General features: G+C 36.3%; 2 protein-coding genes across 7 annotated transcripts in view; both read right to left on the bottom strand.

The window, feature by feature from the left end:
• Window positions 1-560: 560 nt before the first annotated feature.
• On the bottom strand, window positions 561-3,286 carry fgfbp2a (fibroblast growth factor binding protein 2a). Its single transcript, XM_042419427.1, has 2 exons — window positions 1,285-3,286; window positions 561-1,053 (listed from the first exon to the last, which is right to left on the bottom strand). Exon 1 carries the CDS (start codon window positions 1,959-1,961, stop codon window positions 1,293-1,295), a length of 669 nt encoding a protein of 222 aa, XP_042275361.1. The 5' UTR covers window positions 1,962-3,286; the 3' UTR covers window positions 561-1,053; window positions 1,285-1,292.
• Window positions 3,287-4,070: 784 nt separating this feature from the next.
• Window positions 4,071-22,174, bottom strand: part of prom1a (prominin 1a) — an 82,780-nt gene continuing 64,676 nt past the window's right edge. Inside the window, exons 15-27 of one of the 6 annotated variants that reach the window (XM_042418823.1) lie at window positions 19,330-19,476; window positions 17,781-17,852; window positions 17,011-17,103; window positions 14,746-14,799; window positions 14,575-14,655; window positions 14,425-14,493; window positions 13,824-13,913; window positions 12,995-13,110; window positions 12,196-12,219; window positions 11,698-11,766; window positions 9,459-9,561; window positions 7,729-7,761; window positions 4,071-7,291 (exon numbers count right to left, since the gene is read on the bottom strand). In XM_042418823.1, coding sequence (XP_042274757.1) covers window positions 9,492-9,561; window positions 11,698-11,766; window positions 12,196-12,219; window positions 12,995-13,110; window positions 13,824-13,913; window positions 14,425-14,493; window positions 14,575-14,655; window positions 14,746-14,799; window positions 17,011-17,103; window positions 17,781-17,852; window positions 19,330-19,476 — 885 coding nt within the window. In that variant the 3' untranslated portion in view covers window positions 4,071-7,291; window positions 7,729-7,761; window positions 9,459-9,491. Of the gene's footprint in view, window positions 7,292-7,728; window positions 7,762-9,220; window positions 9,272-9,458; window positions 12,529-12,994; window positions 13,111-13,823; window positions 13,914-14,424; window positions 14,494-14,574; window positions 14,656-14,745; window positions 14,800-17,010; window positions 17,104-17,780; window positions 17,853-19,329; window positions 19,477-22,174 lie in introns of those variants that run through there. The other 5 variants (XM_042418824.1, XM_042418828.1, XM_042418827.1 and 2 more) reach the window with 5 other exon arrangements.

Here is a 22,174-nt window from a genome sequence, read left to right as displayed (position 1 = left end):
GCCCATATGAATACAGTTTTTAAAAAACTTAAGAGTTTTGATGTGAGTATGTAAGAATTTGCTAAATGGGCTGCAGATCTATTGAGTTTTTTTGGTTGTTTGTGTTTGAGTAAGTTAAGTATTCAGGAAATTTAAAGGCATTTTGAGTGAGAGCAATGCAAATGTTGTCACAGTTTGATCCATGATTGTTGCTGTTGTGTAGCGTTTTTTAAGAGTTTTGAAGATGCTCAATAATGAACCATGCATGTAACTAATTGTAAAAAACTGTAATAATACAATTTATTTATAGAGCGCTTTTCAAGGTACTCAAAGACATTTTACACAAGTTAAACTATTTGACAATTGACATTATTGTATTATAGTGTATATGCAATCAAATCTCACTAGATTCAGTAACTTTCACATTTTAATGCAGGATTTTGTAGTTTTTTCATCAAGATGGAGCAGTAAAAGATAAAAGAGCACATCAATACAGAAGTACTGAGAAATAATGTTTATTTACTTCATAAAAACATTTTAACATTCAGTATTTCTTTCTGTCAAATACACCAATGCAGAAACCATTGCCTTTTTAGGCCAAACGAGGACCATCCCCAACAATGTAATATTCAAGGTAATGTTAAGTGATGCAAGTAGATTATATACAAGTAAAAAAACATAAATACAAATAAATGACACCAATGAGTTTTTTGTCATGTCAACATGTTGATGAAAAGGTTTTTAAAGTGGTACTTTTCTTGTACCATTTCATACTCGAGTTTCATAGCCTATTGTGTGAACCATTTGTTCTCACATGTTTACGTCAGGTAGTGAAGTTCTTCCGATCATGATTTTTGGAAGGATATTTAACCAGACATTTCAGAGTAGCTCACAGTGGAAGTTGATGCTGCATGGTTCACTGAGGAATCCTGTGCCAGTCATGGCAGTACCATCCCTTCCCTGAAGAGAGCGCTACACCTCTTCTACCACCACTAACAAACAGCTGGTCTGGAATTTCCCCCCAAGGGCAGCTTTAATCAGACATCAGAAGTTATCTTCATCAGAATTGTAAATCTGTGAATATAACAGAAGGGGGGAGATGCATATGTGGTTGAAAATTATGTGCATCAGTAACATCTTGAGCAAAGAAGAGAAAAAAAGTTTCAGTTTTGCAGAGTGAATGCTGGAGGCACTCTTGATTCACACACACAGGAACCCTCATTCCACTGCAGTAATCTTGGATTAGTCATAAAACAACATAATAAATGCAGTGTGTGAATAACGAAGCCTTGTACTGCTGCTCACCTTCCTCGTTAATGCCGAAACAAACCGATGATGTAGGTGCAGACACCTTGAAGTGACCTCCAGCAGTACTGCCGAGCCATCCTCTTAGGAAAGCTCTCCACAGTGGGTGCTGTTGGCTGTGGACTGGTTTGCTGTGAGGTCTTTACTCTTGGTGAGACTCGGATGGATTTTGTGGACGCTTGTCTTGCTGAAGCAGGCCTTGTAGATGCAGGTTGGGGCTGAGGTCTTGCAGGCTGTGCTGCTGCTGGTCTTGATCCCGTAGCCTCTGACCATGACCGGGAGAAAGAAGCCGATGAGAAGACCATTTGAGAGTCGTTGCTTGCCTTCCTGCACATGTGAGGTTTGATGACCTTGGGAGCCTGGCAGGCATTGTGGAGCTTTCTTAGACCCCACATCATCTGGACGAAGTAATGCCGAGGGTTTTTGTTGTAGGGGCTGCACGTGTAAGGCTTCCCCAAGTACTCACACCAGTATGACCGCTTGTTGCTCTGGCATGACAGCCTCAGCCTGGTGTATTCCCTATGCCCAGTGATCATCATGGTGCACAGATCCTTGGCCTTGGTGTTGAATTTAATGGGATCATCCCAGATGTTTTGTCTCCTGCTGCCGTCGCTCTGAGCCTCGGCCGGACAAAGGCAGCAGGCAAGCAGCAGCAGAGCGCTGGCCTGGGTCCACATGGTGTCAGATGGATGCTGAGTGTGAGAGGAGGAGAGTGGGACTGCTCAAGCTGAGGGTCCCTCCTGCTATTTATTCGCTAAGCAGACAAGGAGGGAATTCAGGATACAAAAAAAGCAGTCAGACTAAACGAAACTTGATGAACAGGAGGAGGAGGAGAGCAGCAATAACATCAGATAGAGAAAGCAAGGGCCACATGTCAAGCCAACTGAGATGTTGACAGTGGTACTCATGTTTATTCAGGTTTTATATAACTGAAGTACATACTATAACACATGAAGAAATTCCTGAAGAACTCAGGTATGTCAATTGCATCTCATATAACAATTTTTTAGCGACCAGTCTGTTGCATTTACTTGCCAGAGGGTTAATATAATCACGCAAACATCACAGTTCTCAGTAATTGTTTTGCTGAGTATATCTCAATTAAAAAGTGGCATGTCTGGGAATACACTCATGTAAACGAGCCCCCCGAAGTTCTTGCTTGTTTTAAAAGGCAGTTAGAGCTCTCAACCATGCAGCATAACCTATCATTTCTCTCCAAACATAAACATAGTCAGACTTCACAACCACAAAGAAACGTGAGTAGAAGTCACTCACACATGGCGGGCCAAGATCGGTGCAGTGCATTGAAAGTAATTGCTGTGCCAATTAACAGAGAACAAGAAATGCCTCTATAATACTGGGGTGGTTGGACATGGTTATCAGGCCACAGGGGGGTCAGAGAGTGTGGGGTGGGGTATGTTTTAAGTGGCTTTATTTTCAGGTCTATCTGGAGAAAAAGGGTCTCTTTGTGAGTGAGTCAGCACATCCGCAAGTGGTTTAAGTTTACTATGTGGACTGAAAAGAATACAATTTTCAAAAAACATGATGAGTTTTTCATTTAAAAACACAAATGAGTAATTTCTGTAAAAAGCCACTGTTTTTAAATCAAGGACTCAACACAGCCAGTATATCCACAGGTATTTGAAAGAGTTTTGTAATCAGTCTCAGTTTTGGGATGAAGATTCTTTAGTTGCAGTCCCACCTTTCTCTATACACCAGATTAACACTGTTTCTCTTAAAATCGTCCTCCCCTCCCCCTTGAGTGTATGCATTCCCCTGAGATTGCAGCATATTCACCAGCACACTTTGTGTGATATAGGTATCTTCCTTTGTAAATGCATAGTACAGTATGTTATCCACTGCTATGTATAATATTTAATTCAATACAGCTTCATTTTTCCCTATAGCGTAATTGTAACTATGTGGGATAACCCACATGAAAAACTAGGTACTTTTCCTCAAAGCACCTTCAAATGTATACTTATATGGTATTGGAGGTCCTGGTGGTAGTGTTACTGTATGGCTCCACCCATCAACTTAAAGATGAATTGTACATAATGTACAACTTGTGCAGAACTCAGTTAAAATCTCAGAAATAGCCATTCAAACATAGTGCTTGATGTGTAAGTAAACACAATAAAAAGTCTCTGAACTGCTGCTTCTGTTTTTGACTCTTTTGTTGCCATCTGTCCCTTATACTTGCCTATTTAGAAGCAGGAATGAGTTGGCATGTGGTTTTTCTGGTGGTGTTTGGTCACATACTGTTTGGTGCCTGAGAAAACCTCAGAACGAAGCTTTTGGAAGAAGATAATAATCTCCTATTGAAAATAGCTGACCAGTAAAGCAGCCCAGTGGGTTCTGGCCAGCAGTGGCAGCACCACACAAGAATGTGCAGTTTTATGCTCAGTTCTTACACTATGAGCAACCTGATTGTCTCTTGTTAAGTGTTTGTTTAGCATCAAATGCACTGACAACACATGCAAATACACACAAGGGAACAAAGTGTGCAATCTCTCTTTCATCCAATAAGACCACACACATAGAAACAGTGCTTATTTTTTTGTTTCCTTGTATGAAATAAATTAGTTTGCTGCATGCATTTTTTGCCTTACCACAAAAAACCTTTAAGTTCTTCTCTCATTTGCATCAAATATTTAAACCACATTACCCAAAAATGCACTGCCTATTAAAATCACTATTACTGTAAGCCTATAAAGAAGAAAGTCTTTGATAGTTACTAAAATGTAAACAAAACTGGAAAGAAAGACAGTGAAATAACAATGAAATGAAATCCAGTGTTTATTCACAATTTATACACTCTCTTTTCACCACCATTACCACTTAAAAAGTTCCTTCAGTGGCTCCATCAGAGCCCAACTTTGGAGCATCACAGTTCAAACCAGTTACCACTATCTGTCCTGACGGCATCAATCCAGAGTTTGGATACAATATATCTGGTTTAAGCACTTAATAAGATCATATCTTTCTTTCCCCAAGATGCGTCACATTCAGACTCTCGCAAACAAGAAAACCAATGATAGTCCCGACAAAGTGAGCCCAAAATGTCTGTCTTAACAAGAACTGGGTATTGAAATGAAACAAGAAAAAAGCTGACAATTTATGCTAATTGAGGCCATTTTGAATTTATATCACACTGAGATTGAGACTTTATCTAAGACTAGCAGTATGTACTGTATACTGCATATATACACTTTTACTATATGCTGTTTTATGTGTTAAGCATACTTTATATGAGGTTTATAGAACAAGAGGGCAGATAGCTTGCTAGCTGTGGCTATTAGCTAACTAGCCTAGATTGGTAGGTAACGTAAGGGTAGGTAACACTGCACTTAGCCCTGGGCTATCCTTAGCTCTGGGCTAGCAGTGTGAAAAGCCCTAAACATACATTAGGTATCTATGTGTGGCCCAAAATGTTGTGCAAAACTATGAAACCTGTGGGTTACTCCATTGGATTAATGACATCAGTTAGGTTGTCAATGTGATATAAATCAAAAATTGTCACTATAAGAGTTTTCAAAAGTTAAAAATTTTTTGATGCTAACGTTAGTGGATCAAATAGCTAGCATCAAAGTTATTTCAAAATCCTGTCAGCACTTTCTTAAAATAATCAAAGTGAGAGAGAAAATTGAAATCTATTCATTTCATCCTGATGGCAATTTTTGTCTTGATTCAATATAAGATCAGATTTTTTAATAAATGCTTAAACTTTGTGTTGTTACAGTAAGCTAGCTTGTTCTGCTATTGAACCGTTGGCGTATTCAGAGACAATTAGCTTGACGAGTAAAATCCAAACTTTCATTTTATTTATGAAAATGGATTATTTCTTAACAGTGTGCATCAAAACCATCAGCTCTGTGAACCATAAAGTGTTCTACTGGGTTTCTATTGTTTGATTGATAGTGCTCACTTGTCCCATGGATGGATTGTCTAATTTTTCACCATCATTACTACTGAAAGCAGCTGCAAAATACTCATCTAACCTGTAAACATGGAGGCGATGTGGGTGGGATAACTGGATTGGCTTGCCCAATGCGTTACAAGTTCAGCATATTATATCTCAGCCAACATCATCAAGCAAAACAATTTTCTTAAAAAAAACAAAAACCTCTTGAATACATTCACTTGTACCATAGTTTTAAATGTATCCATAGCTACCAGGGGGTTTATAAAATGCTGAAACAAAATAAGCACATAATTGATAGATAGATCACCTGAGACCTACAGTTAAAAAAAAAGAATTTGGCTTGAGAAAGTAATTCTCCACTTTAAAAAGTATCATCACTATGAAAGCAAGAAAGATCTCAGTAAAAATGTCATGTTAGTCAGTTCATCACGTACAGTAGGGAATCATCTATATGCCTGACACTTTTGTGTAAGTGTTTGACATATTAGGCAGATATGCTCTGACTTTATTATGAGATTCAAAGGGAAAATCCACCAAAAGTACTGTGCTCTATATTTAGTGATGTATCTTACATTTTAACATTATTTTGGTGTTTGATTGCGTATTGATTTTTTTTTCCACCTGTGATTAATGACCAAACTTCGATGACAGCATGCTGTGGTGAGATATTTCTAGAGCAGTTTAGCAGCTTTTCTGTTCTGAAATTATTTCAAATTACTCATTTTGAAAAGTGTAAATCACTCTTTGGTTAAACCTCTCAAGGCTCACTGATATACACAACCTGTGATGAAGAGTTTCATTTAGACGTTGTTCTGTTTTAAAGAATCACAAACTACAAATGTTGGGTACCACTGGTCTAAAACATCAGCCAGAACGAAGGAGCAAGGGCACCTTTCAACACTTACGCATGGTGAGACCTCAAAGAAGCAGATACATGTTGACAACAGCCTCAGTAGATCAGAATAAATTGCTGCAGCGAGCAATGTTTGTGCTCTAGTTAGAGGTGAAACTAACTTTTACAACTCTCAGAGACACACAAGTGCTACAGTTAATGTAGTAATTCCCTGCTGAGGTTGTTAAAAGGCATTCTGAGAAATGTAGGAAATAAACACCTGAGAAGTAGACAGACATACAGTAAGTGACACAGGTTAAAGGAAATGGATATGATAAAAGACATAGTACATTAATGACGCATTAAACACCACAGATTGGTGATTTTTACCATTGTGAGAGCATCTGAGGGTGGATTTTCCCTTTGAAAAGCAACGCATCTGCCAAAATACCAGGGAGAAACATACTTCTGAAAGGCAACCAGTCATTTGCAATGTGCCCAAAATCAGCAAAGATGACAAACTTTCTTGTAATATTGTAAACATTTAAAGTCATGCTAAATTTCTTAATATTAATCACAAAAATCCATCTGGGAACAGCCTGTTTCTGTATTTCTACCATGTTGACGGAATCATCCAGTTCTCAGTCATGAAGGTACCACACACCCACCAACTCACACATCATGCTGCAGTTATAAAGGATGTGCCATTTCCAACAAACCAGTGTCTTCTTCCAGAAAAAAAAACACGTTGTATGTCATGTTAATCTGCATCATTCCTCACAGGTGTATTAACAGACTGTTGCACCCTTAACACAGGTTGTGCTGAAAGTGATTCATCCATTTTAAGTGCAGGAGAAAAAAAAGTGTCCTTTAGCAGCTTGTCATGACCTTCTGACCTGACTATTTAGCCAGTTTTCAAAAGCACAAACTAGTACATAATAATAAACAGGCATCACAGTTATTGTCATGTCCTCTTGCTGAAAGACTTTTCAGCATGGTTTTGTGTCTGAACAAATGTAAACGCAGACACAGGAGTCCTTTGAAAAATGCAGAACAAGCCTGGCTCAGATTGATGCTGAGGGAGAAGAAGTTTGATGTCCTGCAGGCAGAGTTTCTTGTAGGGGGAGGAAACGTTGAGAAGCAGGTAAATTGTTGTTGAAAACACCCAAAAGGTTTTGAATGTTCTTCTGTCGTAAGGAAACCAGCTTTTATTGAGCTTCGTCTGGTCCGAAGATTTGTGAAACAAACGGCTTGAGAATAGATGAAACAAAAGAACAAGCTTTGGTTACCCAAAATATACCATATGTATTTGCACATTGCTTCATATATTATTGCAAACAACAAAGTACAACTTTTACTGCTTATCTTATTATACTGTCAGGAAACTAAAAAAAATAAAACATGATGGAATAATCTCACTTGTTTCTAAAACTTTTCATTTTCTTGACATTAATTTGCCTTTTTTTAGCAAACTTTTCCAACTTGTTTTAGGGAAAATTAGATTTCCAGACTGAGAAGACTCAAACCAAGAGTAAATTGCTTGTTAAATGGACATCTTAATAGCAATGGATCTCAATCTTGTATTCCTATTGATCTGGGAATCGAAACTCATTCTGCTGTCTCATTGCAACAGATTGAACAAAATGGCTGGAATCTCAAATGTAAAAATGTAAGAAGGCAAACTTACTATGTAGCATTTTAGTTCCAGTTTTCGAGGGCACTGGGAAGACAAATATTGGAGGAAAAATGAATTAGATTTTTTAAATTATTAAGTGAATAATTCAAAACTTACTGTAATACTTATTCAAATCTTGGATGGCCCAGGAGATTAATGCAGCTCTGGCTGGGTTGTGAAATAAAAGACCTAAAAGTGCCGTCGGTGAAGCTTTTGTGATGCTCCATCAAGGATTTTCTAAGACTGCGCTGAGCACTGAGCTTCTAAAAAATGTCACTATTTTTACAGTAGTCCTATATAACCTGCTGTCAATTGGGAGTAAGGCAATATACTCCAGATATTTAAAAGTTATAGTTACAAATTATTATATCATTTGGGAGAAAATGTAACATCATTTACTGTGACATTTAATACATCAACAAAATTGCCATAAACAATTTCTTTACTGTAAAAAACACTGTGAATTTACAGTCTTTACAAAACTTACATACTTGTCAAATTTATACTGTAGCTACAGTTGAATCTTAATTGCTAATGATGCAATTAGTTAAAGAGGAACTGTGTAACATTTGAAAGTAAAAAAATAACCAATTTTTTGTTTTACATAGAAAAAGCAGACTCCACAAGCAATACATTGCTACTGTACTTTAAATATTACTGTATAACTGATATTACTGAGTCAGTTAACTTGACTAAATGACTTTTTTCTGCTTGTGCTACTGTTACACTAAATTTGAGCATTTACATTATTCTATAATTGTCAGTTGAGGCCACAGCGACCGCTGCTTAGAAAAAGTCACACTTTCTTTAAGATATATGTCATTAAACATTATTAACTTTTGGTGAATTTGGTGTCAATTGAGGTAAATTGTCGGCACATCAAGTACATTTTCTAATACATTTCCAAGAATTTCATTTAGAGTTGCCTAATTTTCAAGAGTGAGATAGTTTTGGGAAATCATACCTGTTTATGCATCTTAACTGGATTTTGTCTATACTCTTTCATGGTATATTAACTGGTTATTGTGTTTACCCATTTTTGCTGTAACAATTTTAGGCTGCTTTTTTGGAGGAGATTTTAATCTCAACAAGACTTTTACGTGGTTAATTAAAGGATAGAGATATAAAAAAAAGAAAACATTCAAAGCAAATTACTTGCAGTGTGTAGAAGAAGAGTAAGTAATTTGTACAGTAAGAAATAGGGAGAGTATCATGTGTTTGCAAAGCAATCATTTTAAGGATTCAACTGAAAATAACAGTCCCAATAAAGGCATAAGGCAACTCAGACAAGCTACTGTTTGTTTTGTAAATTAGCCTTTTTTAGTACTAAACTACGTTATTCTAAATTAGCATCAAACAAAGTAAAAAATAGAAATTAGGGGTAATAAGCACATACAGCATTTCTTCTCTACAGCACACTGACTAAGCAGTCACAACTACTCAGACATAAATACCGTAAAGACATTTATGGTTCGTTAGTGATTCCAAAATTAGCAGTTCTCACCATGATGGTTTTCCTGCAAAGTCACTGTGAGCAGAAAAGCACTAAAACAAGCTGTAAAAAAGTGTTAGAGGATTAGTTTAGATGGGTATGAAAGAAACACAAAGAAATATGTTTAAAAACAGGAAGAGAGACGGACTCATGGAAGACAAACAGCAGGATGAGATGACATCTGTGAAGAGGAAGATTCAAAGGAAGTTAAATAAACCGGTGTTAGATAAAAACGTCTGACACGTTGTACCTTTCAGGAGCCAGAACAAGAGCCGGCTCTCTGTCACCAGTCGATGTGCCTCGGAGGAGCCGAGGCCCGCGGGAACCTGTTCATAGTATCATAGGTAGGGATGCTACCAGCACAGGGACACACACACAGGGAAAAACATTAACAGCCACGGACATAAAATTCAACAATCACCATTTTGTGAAGCCGTCACCTGCTTCTCTCAGACCTTTCATTTGGCAAAGAAGAGCAGGACGAATGGTTCACAAGGCAGAGAGCAGAACACTTAATCCTCTGAACTGTATGGACTGTTAAAGGGGCAATAAGTATGTTTTTTCCAGTCTGAAAACACCAAATAATGATTATATTAGTGCATCACTGTGGGGTGAATGGGGTGATTGTTCAATACCAAGGGAGAAAAGCATGATTTTACCTGTTTCTGAGATTCCTGGCACTCAGAATTTATAGGTTAGAGGGAAGATGTTCTATTAGTTTGATTGTTTTTGTAATAATCCTAATTTACTCATGTCGTCTAAATGTGACTTATTTGTTTGTGTCACTTTACAGATTAACACGGTTTAAATAGAAACTGAGGGGTGAAGTGTCAGTGTTTCAATAGCTACTGGCTGCTAATAAAAGTCAACATAGCTAATATATTACTTAGTGCCCCTTTAAAATCATACTTGACTTACTTATAGGTTTCATCACAAAATTCTGCATCCTGCATAAATTTTATTTCAAATTTATCAATATTTTAAAAATTTAGACACTTTCATCCTTGAAAATATTCCAGTCTTCTAGATAATGGCCTTGAATTTTTTTGTCTTTGGGTGTTTTTATACCTTTTAGCAACCTTATTTTAGAAAAGTGGATAGCTGCTTTTAGAATTTAATGATGTTTAATGATGATGTGAAGGAAAACTGTGGAAGCAAAAACCAGCAGGTGACTGATTTTGTCTATAATTTAGTTGTTTTGCTCTCTGCCTATAGTTTCTGTTACACTAGGCTGGTTGTCGAAACGCATCCTGGTCCAAATGCAACTTAAAATATAAAACATGCAGTTAGACGTTTTGTTAGATTAAGGAAAAAAAATCAAAGGAGCAGCATTCTCAGCATCACACCAAAGCTTGACATGCTTGCCTCTCTCTGAACAAAATGATCAGGTGTACATTCATCGGACTTTGGCTGACTCTAGACAAGAGGAAACAGGAAGATTTTTCATTCCATGTGAGTGTCCCAGTGTGCACACATGCAACAGGTTAGAGATATGGTAGATTCCCCAAAACCACACAGCAGAACATTTAGCAACGAGACAGAGAAAAGGTATGGTAGCGAAAATATTAGATGGGATGGATTGAGCAATACATTTACAACACCAAATTCTTTTTTCTTACTGTTAGAACTATAAACTAACTTTTTTTACTTTTTGGGAAACATACTGATTCACCTCCTGTGTGACAGTGACATGAGAGGATCGATACCACCCGTGCTAAGTATGGAGCTAGAGCCAAAAGGCTATTAGCTTAGCTTAGCATAGCATAAAGACTATAGTTGAAACAGCAAGTATAGCTGTCTCCAAAGTTCAAAAATATGATTACCAGCACCTTTAAAAAACCCAAATTTCATGCTGTAGCTTGTTTGTTTAATCTGCACACACATAGAAATGCAAAACAAGAAACCCAGTTTGTGGTTTTAGCGTGAGTTAATCACTGGAACAATTTCTTGATGAATAACAGGTCACCATAACGTCACTGCAACTGCCTGTTGTTTGCCAAGAAAGAGTTACAGCATGTAACTCCAGATTAAATGACTTATACAACATGTTAAGTGAGCTTTAGAGGTAATGGTAGGCATATTTTTAATAGGGCATTTAAGCTAAGCTAATTGTCTCCTGGCTACAGTAGAGAGACAGTAGAATGATATCAATCTTCTCATATAACTCTCAGAAAGAAAGTGAAAATGTTGAACTATTCCTTTAAAGCACATCACGCCAAATCTGTTGGCAAATCTGAAATGTAAGTACTTTGTGACTTGCCTATTTTAATAGAAAGATTACAAAACACAAAAAAGCTTCCATTACTTGTCCACTTTTAACGTTATTGTTCAATTTGGTGACCCCCGATGTGTCGTGTGTATGTGCAGTAAATCCACTCCCTCGTAGGCATGCACTGTTTCCGGCCATGTCATTAAGCTTGTGAAAAAAATCCCACATCCCGCATGCCTCCACTCCCCATCACATGCAATAAAATTGATATAACATTTACCTCATCATCATAGGATTTGGGATACCTTGTGAGTGCTCACTATGATAACCATTATTACCAATTTCCATACTGAAAACGAAATATCGCATACAAAAAAAAGGGATGAAAAATGTAATGTGAGAGACATGGCATGCTGATAAGACTTTTAGAGTAAAAATGCTTATTTTTGAGTAGCCAAACTTTGCAAGAGTATTAGGACATAAACATTTGTTGAGTATAAACCATAGTTTTTTCTTTTTTTTATTTACACCTTAACTTACAAAAAACAGGTGAACTTGTAAGGTAATGATTGCAAGAGCCCTTCATGAAAGGTAAGGGGCACTTTTCAAAGGTAGCACACGACAAGAAGCCACACCATCCACCCATAAGAGCAATTCCAAGCTTAAAAACGTAAACCAGCACCAAGAATTTAGTAAACAATTCTATGTACAAGATCCAGAGAAAAGCACAGAGTGATAGAAGTTGAAAAGCAGAGGGGAGGTGGGTAAAATGTCTTACGTTTTCATGGGAATTGTCTCAATGCTATAAAGATACACAAAAAAAACAACATAAAAATGTTATTGAAATGTACCAGAAAGTAGCCACATGGCAAGAAACGCCACTTATTGAGACATTATGTTGTATTGATGTAAAGCTGTGACCAAACCAGAGAGGGTGGACAAAACGTCTATGAAGAAGAAATATGAATTGACAAATGCGCCAATGTTTCTTTGTAAAGTGCCAAGTGCTTGACAGAGAGGAATGAAACCAAAAATAATACAAGATATGGAAGATGGAAATAGTAGAAATGGTTATCACAAAGTAAAATGCCAAGTCCCCGAAACAGAGGAACTACAAAGAAGAGAAAAGGGAGGAGAAAATAAATGAACAATAAATCAGTAGAGTTACTGTGACAAAAACAAAGCCTTTTGAATCTAAAACACAGATGTTTCTAAGGAATAAAAGAAAACTCAATATTCTCAAATAATACTACAATTCTTCAAGAGGGCAAACTACAAACTGAAAGGTTTCTTCTTATAAATAGCAGTTAAGCTGGAACTTTTTGCAAAGAGCAGGCAGATAATAAGAAACTAGAAGCAGAAGGATGTCCTGCAACCATGAAGATCATATAAACTACCTATTGCAATGACTACATACTATCTATTAGACAGTATGTCTAATATGAGTATCTTTTAATCTCATCAAGGGGTTCAGGACATATTCTCTTATTTTATACTCTATATACACTATAAAATACAAGATAAATGTGCTTTATATACAGTAGAAAAGAAGCAGTAAACTAACAACAGCTACTCACTCGTCGTAAACATCCTCTGTGTCCATCCTGCGGTAGTACTTGGCTAATTTCACTGCTAGGATGACACTCGGGAGCAGGAAGAGAGTGCTGCAGCCCAGGCCCATCCAGAAAGTGTTCTGTGGAAAACACAAAATATTACATTTTGATCATCTATTAGTACTAAAGACATTTATCAATTAATTCTCAATCAGTTAGATGATTGACGGAAAATTAATCGGCACCTATTTTGATAATAATAAATGTGACTATTTTCTACTTTCTTTAGTCCTCCATGATAGTAAACTGAATATCTTTGTGTTGAGGACTGTTGATTGAGACAAAACAAGACATTTGAGGTTGCACCTTAAGCTTTGGGAAATAGTGAAATAGACATTTTTCACCCTAATCTTACATTTTATAGACCAAACAACAAATCGATTGAAGGAATAATCAATCAATAATGACACATTTCTCACTTTTGTTTGACATTTAGAAGCCAAATGATTAGAATAACACACAGATGAATCAATAATGAAAGCAATCATTAGTTGCAGCCCCTCAAGCTATTAATAAAACAGTTGTAAATGTATATTGCATTCTTGTGTATGTTTACATACTTACATCAACTAAAATTGAAAAAAACAAAAGTAAGCACATTTCAACTAAACTAAATATCCCAATAAAACACTGGTTGTCATTATAAACTTAATATTTGTGTTTTATACTAGCTGTGACATGTATGTTTATATGTAAGTATTAGACCCCAATAGGCTATAGTTAACCACCCTAGTCCTTCATAATATTTTACGTGATGAATGGGGTTTGTGTTCCTGTATCACATTATCATTACCATAGAGTCAATCAGGAAACTGCAAGCTATGATTTCCACCGTGTCCACCATGTTGCTGAAGGGCTTGCACGGCGCGACCTCCATGGCCAGCTACAGAAAGCAAGATATAAACAGGAAATGTCAGTCACACAACTGATTCAAGAATACAGACTGTAAATCAACATATGACTGTTTTCTGATTGCTAATGTGAAACCCTCTCATGTTACCATACCACTTATTGAAACTGTCACTGCACCATTGCACATTACACAATAGACCTCTGTGCTTTAAGTGAAAACAAGAACATTGAGATTGAAATAAAAAGGTTCCACAGAAAGTTCTGAGATCAAAAAAGCAGCTTCAGGCTTCAAACATCCTTTTGACTTTGTTTTGACCTCCTTAGGTTAACTACAGCAGAAACCAAATGTCCCACAAAGCAAATTCCTCATATTTATAGAAGTTGTAACTGTTATATTGGTCTACTCTATATTTACAAGAAAGCTCTTGCATAACATTCAAAGGTCTTTTTGCCAGTAAATAACTCCACTAGGTTTTTGACTAAATGAACATAAACATATAAGTAAATATAAGTAACATATAAGTTAACAAATCAATACTTACAGATGTTTTGACCCATTCTATGTATTGATGGAAGTAGCCAACAAGGGTCGCTGTGTATTTTTCTGTTTCCTGAGGAAGATTAGGACATCATATTAGTTTAAAATTCTTTAAAATTGAGAACATAAACAAAGAAAGGAATCCTGTAGTTACCTGCTTGATTAAATGTGTAGCATTCTGGGAGATGAGATACTGTGCAACTTCAATGGCATCCAGAACTGCTAAGACTTTGTTCTGTAGAAAGGAAACAAGAGATTTAAATTATTTTAAGGCTAAACTTAAATCCAGTTTATAGACTCAGACTGGAGGGCTGGTTTTACTCACTGGCAGGTCTGAGGCTGTTCTCTCCAGGAACCTCATACTCTGGTTCAATGCACTCTTTAGAAAGGAAAATACAAATTAACACCAGTAATGTCAAAGGTCAGGGGGTCATTTTAATACCTGGAGACGTATGCTGATGAAACATGTGAGGACACCAGGCAACACCAAAACCGACTGACACTTGATGAATAATATTCTGTTTTCAGTACAGGCATGCTGAAGAACTTTGGTCCAAAATGAAATATCCACAAAGTAAAGAAAATGTTTTCTTTCTTACTATTATTGCTTTCATATAAAATAATTACATAGAATCCCCTGAGTGGTTCAATGAAATAACTTTTCTTTTCTCAAAGCATGGTTTGACGTTCTTCGAAAATACATGTCAAAGTTAGATGAGAAGATCGATACAACTCTCATTTAAGAATGGCATCAATCTTCTCATCAAACTTTTTGAAGAATGTGAATAAGCATATTTTCCAAAATGTCAAACTATTCCCTTTGAAGTGGATACTTGGTAACATTTTGGCACAAAATCCTTCGTTGTTAACACCATAAATGACCTTCACTTGAATGTAAATACAAACACACATACAATATAATACAATAGGATCCAAAATTACATATAATTTCTCAGATGACTACATGTCATTAGAAAGACACAGTATTTCTCTAAATGTTTCATATAATGGATGGAGACACTAAATAAACAGGGATGGAAACATTTCTGCTTACCCTTGCTCTAACATATTTCTTGAAGTTGAAAGTGGAAAAATCAAAATCAAAAGAAAAAACAAAGAAAAACATAAAAAGCTGAGTTGGAGCACATCACTGGTCTAGTAGCTAGTAGCTGTAAATGCTTGATGCTTTTCAAAAGAATAGCATTGCCTTTGACAGAGAAAATAAAGCTGAATATTTAATTTGTTTTTCACAGACATGACATTTTTGATGACATATGCCTGGGGGTCAAAAACATTCTGCTTTTGCTGATGTAAAATGAAATACTGAAATATATTTTCACCGTCAAGGATGATGCCATTCTCTTCAATACACATGTGCATGAAGATAACACAGCAATTACTCTAACTCAGTAGCTTTCACTTGATCCATATAGCACATTACAACCGCTTATGTTGGATAACATTTTGGTGCAGACTTTCTTTAAACCTGCATGAATTGATTTTTTGCCCAGTTGGGGACAGCACAACAAGCATTAAATCCATTGGCACATGGCATATTATCAACTTACAAAGTTGATATAGTTAACATGTTAGCAAACAGTTGCTTATTCACACATCTCATGCCACCTGACAAATGTAGGTCCAGTATTCTACCAACTCCTGAGGGGAATATCTGTCCTTTTATCAGTTGATGCACCACTATGTTCACCCGCCAGTCACTAACTTTGTCGTATGGTGGATGGGTAGCACACAGTGGGTTTATCAGAGTTTTTTCACTGCTGCCTGCTGCTGCAAAATTAACTGATAAGAGTGGCGAGACTGAATGAAAACAGTAAAGTTGCAGGCCATAAAACCAAAATAATGGGCTGAAAGATGCTGAAACACTAAGAGGAACTGCAGTCGGGTGATAATTTTATGTGGTTTGTCACTACAACTGATCCCTTTCACATTTTATGAGGTCATCTGATGCCTTGTTAATATAAAAGTATTGATTAGAGCAGCTTTAAAGTCTACTTCAAATAGAAATCTTTGACACAAGATTCACAACACATGCTGGTAATAAATAAAAACATAACTCATTGTACCATGATGTTAAAAACTAATGTATTATACCGAAAGTGCCAGTCATCTACCTCAATGTATGCTTAAGGGGTAAATCTTTGGTCCCTTGGTCATTTTTTGCCACATTTTCCTACATTTCCCAGAATGCCTTTTAGCACCAGTTGAGAATGAGTAAGTATGCATTGCTTTCTGTGTGTATACATGCATAAATGTATGTGGAGAGAGCAACAGTAACAGCATTTTACATTGTAAGAACTGTGGCTGCATTGCATTCTGGTCTTTTGGGGCCAATGTGGGTGAGCAAATTGGTCTCTCTGCTTCTTCTATGGTGGTTTTCTGTGTGACTGCTAAACTCTGGTGCAAAATATTAAGTTGAGAAATTCTTCTTATAATACACACCAGCTTTGCTGTGACAACACGATAACAAAATGAATTTTACTGTAAGGAGCTGTTTGTGCATCGTTTTTCGGCTTTTAAATCTAACCAAAAAACGATCCAGGCATGAATATTTGGACTGAAAACAGATTACCATAGCCTGCTCCATGGGGATGATTTGTTGACTGTGGATTTGCCGCAGAGTGCCGACATAGCCTTTCAGAGCAGTCTGCAGAGGGCCTCTGGGCTGAAACACACAAACAGACAGAAAAACACACATTTTGGTAAACATCATTTATCCATACACAGAAGGAAATTTAAAGCCATACATAACAGTTAAAATCACGTCAGAGACTCCAAGTTATTTGTTGTTTTCCTTGCTGAAAAACAGTGGTAAATTTATTTGCTTATAATTCCTTTCTCTTCTATCATATAAAAGTCATATTTTCCCCTGTCATGTAGAGGCATCAGGTGCAGGAAGTTTCATCAAAAGGAAATTTGGTATTAACTATGGATATCAAAAATGCTACATGTTACACTTTTAATTTGATGCCATAGCAGAATGAACAGACATCAAACTTTAAAATAAATCCTGCTTTAATAGACCCTTCTTTTAAATTAAAATATCTGTAAGCTCCATCCTGCTGGAAGATCCTGATAGACTTTCCATTTAGAGGTGAATAAATATGTTGTGTTGGCTTCCTGAACCCCATAAATGCATGGCAGAGAGTTTAGGCAGAGCTGTTGGATAAACACAGACCAAGCTTGGAGAGTAAGGGCAACCAAATCCAACATCAAGCGCCCCCATGGCATTGTAAATAAATAAGTAAATCTAATTAAGTAACTATGTACTAAGGAAACACTGTGAAGCTGAATAGAGAGGATGTTTGTATATCAGCCAGTATGGCACCAAGGTGCTCTTACCATGAGGTCTGTCTGGGCCTCTAGCTCTCTGGCAAATGAAAGCAGGTCCACCACAGTGACTCCTTTGTTGACCTGCAGATAATCAGGTATAAGTAAGAGAAAGACATAATGTAAACATTCTTGTCTGAGAGACAACACTGGACGCAATGTACTCAGATTGCTTTCTGGTGATAATTTTAACCGTTACCTTTTCAGTTACTACCACCCATAGTTAATGAAATAGAAAGTTGTTGCTTATATATGTTATTCAGTGTGTTACTTTTTGCACGGTAAAAATGGTAAAAAAAAATCTGACAGCATCTTGGACCACTGGTAAGTAAGTAAAGAATAAAGAAGGTTGATATGAATAATATTGAAAAGCTATAAAAAACAGGTCAGCATTAAATTTTAAACCATGTCAGTTAATAATTCCTACATTGACAAAGCGAAAACTTAAGTACAGAAACGACTTAATTTTAAAATTGAATATCATCACTAAATAACAAATACAACCCTCTTTTCACCTTTCCATAAAACTGCTGTATAGAAAGAACTCACTTATATAATGCCCAAGATCAGATCATATTTTAAGCTGCACAGAACTCTGAACGCTGATTAAATCAAATTAAATGGCTGAAAACCTGCAATAATTTGATGTGAACTTCCTGTAGTTTTTACCACAGTGGGTCTAATCTTTCAAACCTGAGACTAAATTTACTTCTAAAAGAGTATAAAAAGGTGCTAAGTGAAGTGCTGCAATCATGCGTTGGACATAAAAATCTCTCATCCTGAACTTTGGAGTGTGTGAGTTGTGCGTCAGGACAGGCGGTACACTTGAGTGGAGTCCTTGAAGCTTTTTCTTTTCCCTCTTTCTTTCTGGAAGTAAATTTAAGTGAACCTGACCATTAGTGTTGGAGAAGACAGGGGATGCCAAGTCCTGGCTTGTTCCTACACACTCTTTGCCTTGGCAGGAGTAGATTTGGATAATCGAGCTTCAGTGGTCCTCAACAGAACGCAATGTACTGTGTCATGTCGCAGCTCATATCAGGTGAAGCAAGGCTGCCTGCTGTATGTTAACTGACAGCCAAGTAGGAGGCTGTTAAACTGAGCCAAGCTATTTCTGGCAACATACCATTAAAGTACAAATGTAATACAATAATATCAGTAAATGTGTAGAACAATCTGTTGTTAATATTTACACTGATCTTTCATAAATACGCTGGGATTTATGGTGAGCTAACACTAATAAACTGACGTCAAACTTGTACAAACTGGTATCACAAAGATTAAGTTTATCATTTTTATACATTTTTCAATCAGATCTTGTTTAGTTAGTGTGTGTGTGTCTCTGATTTGTGTGTGTTTCCAGCTCATACTTTCTGTTTGTATATCATGGATGATTTAGTGCTGGCTTGTAATTTTGTTTCTGCTGCTTCCTGTGTGGCTACCTGTTGTCCAATTACATTTGTGTGTTTCCCCGCTCATTCATGCACAATATGAGCATGTCTGTTCGCCCCTACGGGTCTGCTCACTCAGATGTATCAGTGTGTATCTGTTTGTTGTTGTGTACCTCTTCCAGGTAGTCAGCGTAGTTGATTTCTGACAGTCCTGCTTCAGAGAAATCCAGGAGGTTCTGCTTGCCCTCCGCCTCTAACAAGATTATTCCCCTTAGGTCGATCTTAACACTGTCCAGCTGACCCACCATATCCTTAGTAAACTGCAAACAACAAAAAAATAGTGTACAGAAATACATCTGAAAAGAGTCATATATTACAGCTTATTTAACGGTCAAGAGGGTCAGTGTTAGTGTTTGTATGTGTTTATGTGTGTGCTAATTCTCTAATTTTATAACCTTACATCAAAAACACATAGTACTTGGACTTATACACGAAACTAACTTCCAAGGCTTTCTGATACTTTCATAAAAGCAGAGCTATTAATCTGTTTAAATCTATGTACAGCAGAAGCAGGCAAATATTGTAATTATACATAAACATTGTTAATGTAATGAAAGGTTAACAAAAATTCACAACAAATGTTGGCACTAGAGTGAGAAAAGATCTTAAAAATATAGCTTTGATGCAACTCATATCCCACTGGAGTGGCATTTTTTTTTTAATGTTGTTTGTTGTTTCTCCTTGTGTTCCTACTGATATATGCATCCCTGCACATAATAATCTCTTTTAGTAGAAAACATAAATACAGTCTAATTAAAGACTCACATATCTATATACCAACTGAACTAGTAGCCTACTTCTCACATGTTGAAGCCAACTGGGCAGGATGCAAAATTCCACTTTGTAAAATAGTTCATTAGTTCATCACTTCATTTTTTGACTCTTCTGAAATTAACCATAGAGATATCTTGGGAAGCATAACAACAATGTGCAATTTCACCACCAAAAAAAAGAGAAAACATATGCCTTTTTTGCGGCACAATAAAGAGAGCACAACAAAAATGTTGACAATGAAGTTCCTCATATTACTGAAACTGTATGTTCTCATATGGATTGGATTTCTTGTCCAACATATCAAGAGAACTAAATCTCCAGATTATTTTTCAAACAAATAAACAAATAATTCACTTGAGTTAACAGTTTATCTGGGAAAACTGTATCTTGAATCCAGTGACAGTACATATAAAACATAATGCTTTACTGGTAACATAAAATGTTTTTTCCCTGTTTTTGTTTTACTGATTTATACTACAATAAATTTGTATTAATCTGGGGGCTGAAGCTGATTTTGTCAAAGTAAAATACATTAATAGTTAAATTAATTTACTAAACAGTGAATACTGACATCAAGAGAGTGTATTACTGTAACAACTACGATGTACTGCAGTACATAAATTACAGACTAAATTACTGGATTAACACTAACTGCTACAAGATTTTCGATCAAGTCATCGCAGTGTGTAGAATTTGGTGTCATCTAGCAGAACGGACTTGTCAGAATTGGAATATAATATTCATAAGTATGTTTTAATCACCTGAAATTCAGGAGTATTCAGTTTGTTGCAATCTGCAACCTCACCACTAGATGCCACTAAATCCTACACACTGCATCTACTGTAACCACTGTAACCCATTAACATTGCTAATACGGATACAGACAGAGAGATACAATACTTACGGACACATCATGACCTATCCAACTGTGCAACTGTAAAAATAAAATACCCTATCTCATTTTAATTCCAGCATTTGTCTGCCTGTGGTCGGGTTTAGCGGCTAGATTCAGACAAACATCCCGCTCGGAAGGCATTAATTGCCGATTGTCATAGCTACATGGTATAACAATTATTGGCTAACTGCTAATGTAATTTTGAGATGAATGGTAATTCCACATTTATTACACTCTCATCAAATCTAGTCACAAGATAAATGAGCTTAAAATGTTAGCTTAAAAACATATAAATTAACATTCTCTTCTGTAGTTTAGTGTAGCGGGTATCTCCAAAAAAATGAGGGGACGTTGGTAGCTAACGTTAGGACAGCTATTGTTAGCTTGTTAGCTGGGTAACGCTAAAGACAAATGTTAGCCACTTTCTAACTGCTACACAATGGTAGGTTAACTTAGTAGTTATTGGTCTCCAAATTATGTTGTGGGGATAATTTAAAATGTTGTGAGTAGTCAGGAACTGGCACGGGTGCATATGGACAATGCTGTAACCTAATTTAATGAAACTCAGAGAGAGTAAACCAGACAGACAATAGATAGATAGATAGATAGATAGATAGATAGATAGATAGATAGAACACTTGAACAATGAGGTACAGTAGTAGTAGTACTGTATGTAAAAGAAGCAAATAACTAAATAGACTATCTCAAATATAAAAAATAAATATAACAAATAGAAATAGAATAGAAACTAGAGATACTAGAGATAGTAATATAACCATAACTATAACAATAATATACTATTTGCTGAGTATAGTGTTACAGTACAGTGTGTTAATATGCTATAACACACTGTACATTAGTGCAAGAAAGTCACCTAATGCTTTAAATCATTAGTCAGCATAAAACTAGTCAGCTTATATTATCAGACCATTAGATGCCATTACATTCTAGCACAATTTAATAGATCTATAATATCTATTTTAACAGTGGCCTGGTAGGGAACCATATCTCCTAAAGAGAATAAAATGCATGTTATTACTCATTAAAGAGAGATTTTCTTTTATGTCAAATTGACATATTTTCCCAATTGTAAATATTTTATCAGCAGAGATCAAACAACATTATCTGTTATAATTAATATGCCTCATCATGTCATAAGATTTTGATACCAGCTTACATAAGAGATAAAATAACTGACTTAACAGTCTCTTTTACTGTGTGGAAATCAAACATTTGCTGGCACGAAATGAAGACAAATGACCAGTGTGCAGAAACAGATGCAACATGGG

This window comes from Thunnus maccoyii, chromosome 8 (genome assembly GCF_910596095.1).
Source record: "Thunnus maccoyii chromosome 8, fThuMac1.1, whole genome shotgun sequence".
Classification (NCBI taxonomy): Eukaryota; Metazoa; Chordata; class Actinopteri; order Scombriformes; family Scombridae; genus Thunnus; species Thunnus maccoyii.
Note: the sequence above shows the minus strand (reverse complement) of the source record. Positions and strands in the feature narration are given on the sequence as shown.